At 40.4% G+C, this 12678-nt stretch overlaps 2 protein-coding genes across 3 annotated transcripts in view; one reads left to right on the plus strand and one right to left on the minus strand.

Moving 5' to 3' along the window:
• Positions 1 to 5251, plus strand: part of TRPM5 (transient receptor potential cation channel subfamily M member 5) — a 38343-nt gene extending 33092 nt beyond the window's left edge. The window contains exons 21-24 of the mRNA XM_035539689.1: positions 301 to 433; positions 2436 to 2508; positions 3565 to 3655; positions 5151 to 5251. Of these exons, the coding sequence (XP_035395582.1) occupies positions 301 to 433; positions 2436 to 2508; positions 3565 to 3655; positions 5151 to 5251 (398 nt within the window). The remainder of the gene's footprint in view (positions 1 to 300; positions 434 to 2435; positions 2509 to 3564; positions 3656 to 5150) is intronic.
• A 2376-nt stretch (positions 5252 to 7627) lies between these two features.
• Positions 7628 to 11881, minus strand: TSSC4 (tumor suppressing subtransferable candidate 4). Of its 2 annotated transcripts, XM_035539691.2 has the most exons (3): positions 11681 to 11881; positions 10789 to 10861; positions 7628 to 9705 (listed from the first exon to the last, which is right to left on the minus strand). In XM_035539691.2, exon 3 carries the CDS (start codon positions 9624 to 9626, stop codon positions 8595 to 8597), a length of 1032 nt encoding a protein of 343 aa, XP_035395584.1. In that variant the 5' UTR covers positions 9627 to 9705; positions 10789 to 10861; positions 11681 to 11881; the 3' UTR covers positions 7628 to 8594. The 2 variants fall into 2 exon arrangements, with proteins under 2 accessions (XP_035395584.1, XP_035395583.1); XM_035539690.2 differs by lacking the exon at positions 10789 to 10861.
• Between the last annotated feature and the right edge of the window lie 797 nt (positions 11882 to 12678).

Consider the following 12678-nt stretch of genomic DNA (forward strand, 5'->3'; position numbering starts at 1 on the left):
GAATTTAAGAAGAGGTTGGACTGTGCACTTAGTCACATGGTCTAAACTTTTGGGCAGACCTGTGCGGTGCCAGGAGTTGGACTTGATGATCCTTATGGGTCCCTTCCAACTCGGGATATTCTATGATTCTATAATGCTTATCTACTTTGGGGGGGGAGAGGAGGGGTGTCTGATATTTAATTGGAATTTCCTGCATTCCAGTTTGATTTTTCTTTAGCTTAGCAGCCTTTCATTACTTAAACTAATATAGGGGAAAAGGGAGCAAAATATAATTTTTAATATCTGTTTTCCCCCCTATAGAAAGAGATCTTCCAGTTGGCCTAGATCAAAAAATCGTAACATGGGAGCTGGTGCAAAAAGAAAATTATCTTGTAAACCTTGAACAAGAAAGGAAAGAAAGCAATGAAGAAAGGCTGAAGGCCACATCTAATAAGTATGTTATTATGACCCATATTAAGTGAACCTTTCAGGTCTTCAAATTTGCATGAGATAAATATACAGGTACTGTAACACTTATATGAGGAGACCAAATGGAATGCAGTTCTTCATTGCATGAAAAACATGACAAGGCAGCATCACTTCAGTAATGAGAAGAGTCTTTCACATTCTTGAAGTACATACAATTACAGGCCTGTAAGCTCCAGGCAAACCTGCAGTCAAGCTCAAATGAAAATCATATTCATAAAGAAATGATGGAAGAACAGTTCCTTTACCGTACTGCAGAGCATGTACTTCCATCCCCTGTAGGCATACAGCAGTATTGGAAACAAAACATTGATCAAAGTCCTGTGAAACTGTTGTTTCCAAAACAGAAAGAGGTTTAGACTTTTGAATGACAGTTTAAAATCTCTGGAGTTATCCCCAGCTTGCAGATACAGAAGTACTATTTATGGCTTTATGACATAAGACTAATGTTTTGCATAAGAAATTCCTGACATGATCTCTAGAATTAGATTTTATTAACTGGATCTCCATTTAAATATTTCTCTAGAATATCTTCCCAATAGGAATATCACCTAAATTGGTTTAGTATTCTGACGAATTAAAATGCAAAATTACTACTTGGAAGTTTACTCCTTTAAGTGAGACACAAGATAGATACATGCATGGAAAACTAAAACATCTAAGACAATATGAAAAGCCACACAACAAAGCCTTCTTTGAAGAAGCTTTTAACACCTGTTTCAGGTGTTTCCTCTTACAATAAAACTGATTTCAAATAGAGTCACAGTGGGTGTGAAAATTGTTACAATAACAAAGTTCTGCTGAAACCTTCTTGTGCTGCGTTTTCTTTCTGTGCTCTGCCTTTCAAAACATTCATCTAATTCATAATACCTGGAGTCCAGACCTGCCTACTTGAATATATTATTGGGAAATACTCTCCTCCCTCTAATCTAACAGACTCTAAATTCATAATAATTTAAATTATTTGGTTTTAACTTTATTCTCATAAGCAAGTCACTGCCAAAATGCAGGATTTTGGCCCTAAGAATAAACAAGAGCTTAATTGCCTAGATCAAGCAATAAATAAGCATGTAATTGCTTCTAAACAAAGGGCATGATCTCAGATATAGCAGAGACCGAAAGAGGTTCAGATGACCACCACTAATCTTACCTCTTAGGTGTCAGCAAACTTACCCGTGTATTTGAAATCTTACATAACCCTCCAAAAGCTATTCACTTAACTCTGCATTAAACCAAATCCAAAATACATTAGATACATCCAGCAACAGCCTTTTCACATAGACCTGAGTGCAACATGACTTGTTAAAGGGAAAATTTTAAATAGTAGTTAGGACAAAGCAGAGAGGGATTTGAGGAGCCTTTGGGGAATTGGATGCTAGGAATAAGAAACTGATTGGAGAAGAGGTAAAGGATGTAGAAGATGTGTGAATAATCTGAGTTGGAGGGACCATATTCAAGTTCTCTACATGGTCCCTTTGGACTGCGTGGAAAAATGGATTTGAACATCAAATCAGTGTCTGAAAATGAAACCTCAAAAAAATCAAGTGGCTCATCAGCCCTGCGTTAATGGAATAAATATTATGTCATAAATTTTCATGCTAAAATCAGTTTACATTCAGCGTAGATAGACTAATAAAGGACTAGAAAGACAGAGCTGGACCTATGGCTCTTTTCTGCAGTCCTTAATTTCCACAGCAGCAGGGACTGAGGGCTGCTTTAATCTGTATGAATATATGAGGAGCCCTTGGGTGGTATGCATGGGAGAGGTATGACAGAAATGCTGCTCTTTTCAGTAAATACTTACAGGAACCCTTGAAAAAGACAAAACTTTTAGGGGGCTCTGGTATATCCCAGCAGCACAGAACTGCAAGCAAGGGGTCGAAGACATAGTAAGTTACTCGTTTTTTGTGGTTTAGGATTTCATCTGAGGCCTTTCCTTTTCACTCAGCACGTCATTTTTGTTTCCACAGAGTGGATAATTTGTCTAAATACCTTAGTGGGTTGAAAGAACAAGAAAGGCGGCTTAAAGTTATAGAATCCCAGGTAAGTAATAGCTTTGCAGGCATTTATATCAGTTTTAGGATTTCACTATGTTTCTTTCATTTTTTGTGTGTCCATTTTTAATCGCTGCTGCTAGTATTTGATGGTGGTTTGGTACCGTGTTCAGGGATAAAGGGATGGAGAAATGGATCTGTATTGTGACTTCATTTTCCTTATTGTTTCATCTGTAATGATAACTACATAAAGAAACATTTCTAACCTCTTACAGAAAAGAGAAAGTGGAATACAGCATTTCTTGCTCTATTTTGCTAGCCTACTTGAGAAGTGTTCACTTCTTACCTTGAGGTTGCCTCTGGAGGCAAATGTTTGATCTTCTCCCCTCCATTCTCTTCTTTCATCCAACCTTTTCTTACTTTAAAAATGACAACTTTGAAAATACCCATATGCTGTCTGATTTGACAGAGACTAATCTTCTTGGACATCAGTTTTTCTAATTTTGTTAGATACCACATATCAGCTTCTTAAAAGGAAGTGTCTGGCATAGAAATGCGCAATAAATAAATAATAGAAGGAAACCCTATCTTGAGCTTTTGGTGACACATCTGTGAAACATAAACAAACATTTGTTAAGCAGTATGAAAATGCTCAGTATTACCATGTGCTACATAGTAAAACTCTCATTGTTTTCTTTGTCCCTAGAATTCTTCAGTGTAATTTTGGCCTCACTGAAAGTTGTTTATCTTAATTGCAGTTTCCCTCCCTTTTCTTATCCATTCTATGGCTTCCTAAAAAAAGTCACGCTATTCCATGAACAATGTTGAAACCAAATACAGGTTAAATAGGAACACACGAGAAACGCTTTAATAAGGCTGTGCTAGATTGAGATAATGCAATATACTCTCAAAAAAAGGAAGATATTTAATACTGATCTTCCTCCAAGTCACCTCAACTAATCCTTAACAAACTAATAAAGTCACGTGGTATTTCTGATGTTGCTTCATGCTGCTGCCCACATTGTCTTTCCTGCAAATTTAAGAATGGATAAGAATGGATAACTATGAAAATTAACTGATGTAGAAATCACTACCTATTTTGTAGATATGCTACTGTACAGCTGTTATCTCTTCAATGGCAGATGCTTTAACCAAAAGCAACCTCTTATGCAACCAACCAGCTCCAGACTATACACGTAAGTATTGAAAATCATCATGAAAAAACTAATTAACACAGCTGGACAATTTAGTTTTATTTTTTAAAAAATAAAACTTAAAAATAAACTAAAAAATTGACAAAAAAGATAAGAACCACATAAGGAGTGCAAAGGAGTATGCCTAGAGGAAGTTGCAATATAAGCAACAAACATTCTGAAGTATGAATACTTTGAAGAAATTACTTTTTGCAAAATATATTTAAAAGCTTTGGGGAATGGACCATCATTCACTGCAAGTTAGAATGATCTCACATAACTTTAAGGATGTAGAAAAGCATCTATTTGCCACTTGGTTTCTTGAAAGGACTGTGTCTTGGGGGTTTCGTGAGTCAATGAGATAGTATAACCAAAACATTTACTATGGATAACAATAATCATAAAACAGAAAAACCCCTCCAACTTTGTTTTAATCACTGCAACTCATTTGCCTTCAGAGCTGCAGCTATTTGTGTCAGTCAAGAATTTGTCCCATGTCCCGGAGCTTCACTGTTTGGAGATTAAAACATTAGAGTCAGGAACAGACTATGTCTCAGTCACTGCAGGATATCTGACTCAATAAATATTTTGGATATTTTTCTTAATTAGTAATAGGTAGATATTGAAACAGCTATCTATTACACAAAAATAACATCAAAAACCCCTTATACAGAACATACAGGTACTATGTGAGAAAAAAAGTAGCTGGAAACCTAGCTAAGTCTTGGCATGACAAGACCTCAAAGCACTCTAGTAAATGAAGGTGTGTAAAAGTAATTTGGATCCCATCAATTATTTTCCTTGTCCTTTTTTATTTATTTCAATGGGGGTTGAGGTGGGGAATGAGATCTGTCTGAGGTTCCTGTAGCAAACCATTGGCATAACAAACAAATAGTTTGCAATTTACCCAGCTGCAGGAGGAATTATGAACATACTTAACCAGGTATGACATTCAAACTGTAAACTTAGATGTAGCAAAGCCAGGCTGGAAAGATATTTTATTTCATACTAACTCAGCATGCATAGCAAACTATTATATTCTGAAAGCAATGAAAGGAGTTATCAATTTTCCCTATACAGTGAAGATCACTGATAAACAATCAAGTTTGATCCTAACTGCAGCTTTGTCCTCCAACAGCTTTCAGTAACCAGCTTCTCAGACTAGAACTTCCGATTTGACTTAATTTTGCAAGAAGTTTATAAAGCACATAGATACACTGCTTCACTATAAACTTTCTAAGACAAACTATCCTGTAGCATGTTCCCCAGATATTTACAGATACTGTAACTGTATATCAATCTGAAACTTACATAGCTGAAAAAAGAAACCTGTTTTTATCATTTACTGAGCAAACAAAGTACTACAACCTACGGTATGATCTTCCTGTGGATTATTTTCAACATTTAAATTTTCCTAAGTAATTATTGTTATGCAACCCTTGTCCTAAAGCTTTTAAGAAACTTTTTTTTTTTTTTTTTTTTTTTACAATCCTATTAGGTTTGATGAATGCCAACACTGAAGTGCCTTTGCCAGAAAGGGGTGAAAGAGAAGAGCATGCAGATCCATCTGAGGCTGACATCATGTACATTGATAATTAAATTTTACTCTCATTTCTTTGAGTTAAACTTTTTCCCCTACTGAATTACTGTAGAAATAAAATCCTATTCTCATGAAGGCCTAAGACCCCAGTCTCAAAGCCTTTGATGGTATCTTCACACCTAATGTCAAGCACTGCTAATGTTTAATACTGCTGAGGATTTCTTGGGCATTCTTCAACTTCTTGTACTTTCTTCCCTCCTGATGTTTCTTGGGTCATTTATCCAACACTCCCCTCCACAAATGGCACTACTTCCCCTCCATGATGACTACCACCTTATTTTCTATATAGCCTGTGTTTTGTTCTCTAAGTTACATACCCTCAATCAAACTTTCATCACCACCACTGTCTACATTTCTGTGTTCTTTTCAAGGGAGTTTCCCTTTTGAAAGGTAATAATTTCCTCGCTAAAACCCAACCCGCTTCCTGGGCCAAAAAAGCAAGCTTGCATTTACAAGTTGCATTTGAAGAAAGTTTTCACAGGAAAGAAAGGGCCTGGGATACTGAACTATTACAATGCATCCAGTTCCTAGAGTACTTATCACCCTCAAATGATTGTACTTACCGTCTTCTCTTTCTAGTCTGGCTTCTGTGAGATATTCCCTTTCCAACTGCTCCTTAAAGCGCTCCTCACTTGTCCCAGAAACTCATCACATGGTCCTCAAGTCTTCAGTAGCTTGCAGTCAGTTTCCAAAGACAAAACAGGTGACCCTCCCACAGTCAGACCCCCAGCCCCTGCTGCTTGCTTTTTTGTTTTAGCGCCAGACTGTACCTGCTGTCAGCTCACTGCTATGAGACACCTTGCCCTTGCATCTACAGCCAAGCATTTTTCTGATTTTATTCAACATTTTTCTCTCAAAGCTCAGAAAAAAAAAATAAAGCAAGAATTTTCCTAAAAACTGAGAATTTGGACTGCTGGCCATTTTTTGCATTACTTTAACTGGCATGTACCTTTTAAGCATACAAATGTTAGTTGGCTTTACTTTAATTTTGTATGAAAAGATACACAAATAAAATGGATCCCACTACTGTCCTGTAGTGGGAGATTTCTTTGGACTAACATAAACAGTGTTGGAAGGGGGAAGTAACAGGTTGTGGTCATACTCTGATAAGCTTCAACTGAACTTCATTTCCTCATGTCTATTGTAACACAGCTCTTATATAACATAAATAAAGGTTGCACAGAAACTTTCTCTACTGCCAGGTATCTCAATACAGAGGTGAGAAAAAAATCTCAAATCTGATCAAAATGCCTTTCCAACATGAGTCTTTATTAATAGAAATTAATCATTATGATGTCTTCATAAAATAGGCATTTGTCCAGCTTATTCAGCTGTGCCCCAGACCTTAGTGGTGACATTAACGGTGATGGAATTTTGGTACTGTGCTAAATGCTCATCACCCTAGGCAAAGGAGAAGTTACAAAACCAGTGGGTGTGTACACAGCTACGTTTTTTGTTAGGAAATAATGCACACTGTACAACCCACAGCACACCATACTCTTCACAGCAGCTTCCCTTCTGAAACAGCTACTGTTTTTATTGTGACCGGTACATTCATCACCCACTGGAAACCAATTTTTGTGTGTTTGGAATTTTTGTTATGTCCCATTCATGTGCACTGGAATAACTGATGTATTTGGCAGTGAACCATTAATTAACATGCATCGAATTGGATTCTCATGATCAAATACAATCTCTTTTAAAATTAAGAAGTGAATTGTAAAAGACGGCACGTTACTCATTTTACATTTTCTACTTCTGCTAATAAATAATGCATCTATTCAAACACAACCCCCCAGATGATTCAGGCCTACCAGTTACTGGCAAGGTGCTGACATCCCACCCACGGGGAAGAAGTCTCCTCAACCATCCTTTGGAGTTTGAACAACTGCAGTCTAGCAAGAAAAAAAAAAATCACAAATTCTGAAGTAGTCACCTTTCATTACGGTTATAAATATTAACATTGGGGCTAGTTAACATAGAATACTGGTAAAAGTCAGCCCAAAGTGAACTGAATTACTTTCAAATAATAAAACCTTTCAAAGTGTTTAATCTTTCAGCCTTATTTATAGAAAAAAAACCCACACGTATCCACTTATTAACATTATATATGAAAAACTACTACACTTGACATTATGATCTGATTCATTCTATCAGGTGATTCTCTCTCTATTGTAAAATCACCAAATTGTTGAAAAACTGAGCTTTAGAATCTAAAATTTAAGAAGATGAGGAAAAGTTGATGAAACATTAAGTTTAGAGTAACTTTACAGATTCTAGATTTTCTAAACAATTCTCAAATAAACACAGTATTTGTTAGAACTCCCCCATTTTCATTAATATCAGTATGATTCAAAGAGATGCAGAAGCCAAGCTACAACCAAAAGTTTATTGAATCCCAAAGAATAAAAAAAGTATACAGTTCTGGTACAAATACCCGATTCCCATCAAATCCACACGAACAAATGTGGAACCAGTGCCACCTGGAAAAGATAAACAGATATGCAGGCCAAAAATCATCACATCACATCATACCACTAAGAGGAAAAGAGGTTGCCTAACTAACAACTGAAGCTGTCCAGAGTGTGTCTTCACTGGGATGTTTCCAAGTTGTACCTGTCTGCAGGAGACATGGCAGGTTTTTTTTTTTTTTTTCCAATGTACCAATGCAGTTAAATATTAAGACCACCTTAAAAATACTTTGTTTGCCAATTGCCACCTGGGCCCTCCAAACTCACAAATGGGCATGTTGTGCTTTCACTCTCAATAGCAATGATGGGTATATTTTTAAAAAGTTTCCCTCTTCAGCACAGACTGGGAGAAATCAAATCTAGTGGAAGACTGGGTTTTATTTTTGTTGTTTAAATCTCTACATGAGGAGCTCATCACCTTTGTTCCAGGATTCTACAGGATTTGGGAACAGCTTGAAATCTTGGGAGTAAATAAGATGCCTTGCAGCATTTTAGCTAACAGTTCTTTCATGATAACTTCAGCTCCAGAGCAAACCCCAGGGCAAACAAAGCACAGTTGTTTCTGCTAGGGTGCAATGATCCTGTGCCCACAGACTTCTCACTAACAAAAAGTCTGTAACACACTTTTGGTAGCTTAATTTCTAACAATATAAAATGTCCCGGGTGGCTATGATGCAAACTGTTAGACAAAACACCGTAACATGGGTTCCTGACCCAAAAAAAGATACATATACATATATATATATATATATATTCTTCTCTACCTATATATACATACATACATACATACATATATAGGTAGAGAAGAAAAAACAGCAAGCATATCCAAAGACAATACAACTTCTTGGATGTTTCCAATTTGTTCCATCATTCAGGACTCTTCCTCCTCCCCTTCATCATCTACTTTGGGTCGGAAATTTTTCCTATTCCTCTTCTTACTGCAATGGAATCCAACTTTTTCTACCAAAGGCTCTTCAGCTGCACCACTAAACCTTGCACTAAGCTTACCTTCTGTGTTCAGGTCCCCCACCATCAGGCACCCCTCCTCCTCTGCTGCCTTTCTGCTTCCACCATCTAAGTGCCCCCTCTCAACCTTATCGTCGTCCCTCAAGTTATCAGTCTTCAGAGATTTTCCTTTCAGACCTGTTTTTGCGTGTTTCTTATCTCCCTCCCCTGCTCCTATTTTCTTTTCTAGTCCATCAACACCCCTTTTTGCTGGTTTGGTAAATACAATCCTCCCAGCTCCACAGCTGGAGGGATCCTGATTGAAGTATGGGGTGTAACTATCTTGGGCAGCTGAGCTTTGTTCCTCTCCTCTTTTCTTCAGGCTCTCTAGAAATTCCATAGCCACTGTCCTGTTAGTCTTATCACTAGACTCTGAAACTCCATCTAGACTGTATTTGGTCCAGCGCTCTGGGTGTGCCACATAGTCAGGCACCACTGGAGAGACTTTGGGAGCCTGCACTGGTCTGGTTGACTTTCCAGGGCTTTCTGGAACCACATTACTTGACACAGTAGTTGGAGGTAAAGGACGTTTAAACCTCCCGTCAACAACATTATCTTCAGACATTGAGGGCACAGACAATTTGGCTGCCTCTTCCAGACAATCAAAAATGCTCTGGCTACGGAGTGAGAATGTAGAACTCATGCCCCTCAGATGGAACGGCTGGACAGGAGATCTGTGACTGCCGTCTGAAGGGTCAGGGGTGTCCCCTGATCCGTAATCCCCATCCTCTATAGGTGGCTCCTCAGGAGATACTGTATCGACTTCTGCTTCATCTAGCCCCAAATCATCAGAATCCGAATCGCTGAGCGACACTGTGTCAGATGGCAGAGCTCCTTCGTAGTCAGTGGCCCCAGCCACTATGCCCAGGAAGGGTTCACCAGCATCCTGATCTCCCATCTTGGGGCTATCGCTCCACCGAGGGCTTTGATGGAATGGCTGCAAATACGGTCTGCCAAACGCCCAGCGACTTTAATGCCTAGAATACAGAGGAGCATGAAAATTCAACTGTGAAATACGAATCACATGTATGACTATCATTCTAGGCCATACAAAATAATTGTTATTACAATATCACAAGCAGCTGTACTTCAGGAATTCCTACGCACTTTTGCTTGAAATAAAAACATTATTTATGGAATGAATGCACCTTAATATTAAAGGGGTGCACAAGAGTAGGTACAAGAATACAAAGTAAGCAAAAATAGCATTGCACACCATATTTCATTAGAGGTTACAGCAGGACCAATTACTAAGAGATGTACATGAAAAGCAAATCTGATTACACTGTAACAGTCTCACACATCTTCCATTGGACGGAAGTGACCTCTCTAAATCGCACCCTGCATTTATCATACTGCATAAATCCACAGAAACACCTCCTAATCTCTTACATCTCTTACATTTTCTTTTAGCCATTGCAATCCTTTATTGCCAGTTTACCTCTTGCCCCAGTAATCATCATGTCGTGCTTATTATGAACAGCACTACTGCTGATTGAGGTCCATGGCAGAGAAGCCTGTCGGGTGTCACTATAGTTGTCAGTTTAAAGCCATTGCTACAGTTTCGCAATGGCTTTCAACAGAGTAAAAGCTCTGCTCCCTCTTTGGCTTTAAACTCTCATGTTATTACTAGATTCCTGCGATCACATGGTAATCTAGCTTGAGAAACGAATCCCACTGGATTAAGAAAACTAATTGCAGATGCCATGCTTGCACTAGCACACTGGAAACAAGGGGAGAGCGTAACCAAGGGTCAGCAAGAGTCAGCCGTTCAGTCAATAAAAAGACACCAAGATCTGCAGCCTGAGCTCCAGTACAGGCTAAATCACTCTGCCACCTGCTCAAAGGAAACCCTGAAGAACCAGGAAGGCCGATGATCACACCACCAATTGCTAAGCAATGAGAAACAGAGCTGGCAAACCCACACCTCAGTTCAGCTCCAAGAAATGTGAATTATGGAAATAGTTCTCATATGTTATTAGATTAAGCTGAGCTGCGTAATTATCGGTTCTTCTTAAATGATGCAGTAAACAGACCTAGGGAGTCTGTTGGTCACTCACTTTCTCTTGAGACTGAACCAGCTTCCCCTCCTGAGGGTCAGTTAAAGCCACCAAAGATCTCAGCACTTCCATCCTAGAAAACAAACATTTCCATCAAGATACTGGAAATGTAGCTTTAAAATGAGTTTTGAAAATAATTCCTTCTCCCTGAATCATCCAAAGCTGCAGAACCAAGTTCCAAATCCGACACGAAATTAAGCTAGCACAAAAGAGTGCAAATATTCCTAGATTTTAGCAAAGAACAACACAACCTAATAAGGCAGGCAGCGCTGTATTTACTCAGTCTCCACGTGCACATTGCCAAGCCTTCTTCTGTAGAGCAGAAAAAAGGCTTTTAAAAAATAACACTGGAATTTATAGGTGCAGTAAACAATTAGTAAATGAACTGTGTTAAATAAAGCCGAGAAAATATCAAACTGCTAGTCATGCATTGCAGGTAATAAATACTGCAGGAAAAGAGACGAAGGATACCACACAGATGTCTTCAAGGAAAGGCCATATTCGCAATCAGGGATGGACTGGCATAAAGCATTAAAACATGGAGAAAGGTCTAAAAAATTTGAGAGCCCGAGTGCCCGTGGTCTGTGTAAGGCCTAGCTGTCTCTGGCAAAGGGACTAATGGCTGCTTTTGGAAACACGTCCCTCAGCGTAACTCCTAAACGCCACCTGAAATCCCTTCATCCTTCCATTTGGTTTTACAACAGACAGAAGAAATAGCAAGGACTCCAAAGAGGCATTAAAAAGTTACACTAGCTAAAACGGCCGGTTCCAGGCGGCGGTGTGAGTCACGGCCGCGAACCGGGCACCTTCCCACGGACAGGTACCCCGAAAGACGAGTTCTGCGCAAACCCTGCCAGCACGCTGCCCCTCGCAGCACGCCCGACGGACTCACAGGCTCGCTGCGGCGGTGCCAAGGCAGCACGGCTCGGGCAGGACGGCGGCTCCCTGCCTGGCAAGCTCCCGGCCGGGCTCTGCCATCCCAGCCTGGCTCCAGGGGGCTCGCAGGCCCCTACGGGGGTGGAAGCACTCCGTATCCCGGGCACCACAGACACGCCACCGCCTCCTCACAGCGCCGGCCCTCTCCTCCAGGCCGCGGCCCCGGCCCTGGCGCGGGGTGCGCTGGGACGTTGAGTCCTTTCGATCCGAAGCAGCGCTGCAGCCCGCGGAGCTGAGACTACAAATCCCAGCAGGCAAAGCGGCGGGAAGCGGGAGGGAGCTTCCCCTCTCCGCACCGCCTCGCTCCTTTTGAATCCTGGGAGTTGTAGTCTCCCGTGTTGTCCCCGCTGGGGGACATTTTGCGGGCCCGCGCCCGAGCAAAATCTTCGCCGACTCGCTCCGCCCGCGCCGCCGCACGACAGGACTACAGCTCCCAGGGTGCACCGCGCCGGGCGCCGCCCGCCATTTTGTAGTCTGTGAGGAAATGGGGAGCCGCTGGCGCTGCACGGGGTCGGCTGTGGGGCATCCCCATGCCCCGTGGCCGTGGGAGCTGCGAAATGGCGGCTGTGGCCCCGCCGCCGGGCTGTGTGGCATGGGGGCTGCCGCGAAAGAGTGTGAAAAAAACACATCAAACAGAGCTTTTTTTTTTCTCATCAGAACACTAGGGCTTGGCAACAGTGTGAATTTCAGAGGAAGTGCAGGCTTTATTTTTTTGTTATTTGTATTTTCTATCCAGAAAACTCCCAAGTCACTAGGGGCATAAAACCAGTGTCCAGCCAGAAACAAGTTTCCATTTTCTGTCCCAGAAAACATTTTTGTGTGTGCGTTAAGAAGTGGAATTCTGTCTGAAAATGTTTTATTGGTGTTGGCCAACACTGCCTGATTTTTTTCCCCTTCGTTCAGCTAAAAGTTTACTTTTACAGTGGAAATATACTTCCCAAGTGGCTTTAATAC

Source organism: Cygnus atratus, chromosome 5, assembly GCF_013377495.2.
Source record: "Cygnus atratus isolate AKBS03 ecotype Queensland, Australia chromosome 5, CAtr_DNAZoo_HiC_assembly, whole genome shotgun sequence".
Classification (NCBI taxonomy): Eukaryota; Metazoa; Chordata; class Aves; order Anseriformes; family Anatidae; genus Cygnus; species Cygnus atratus.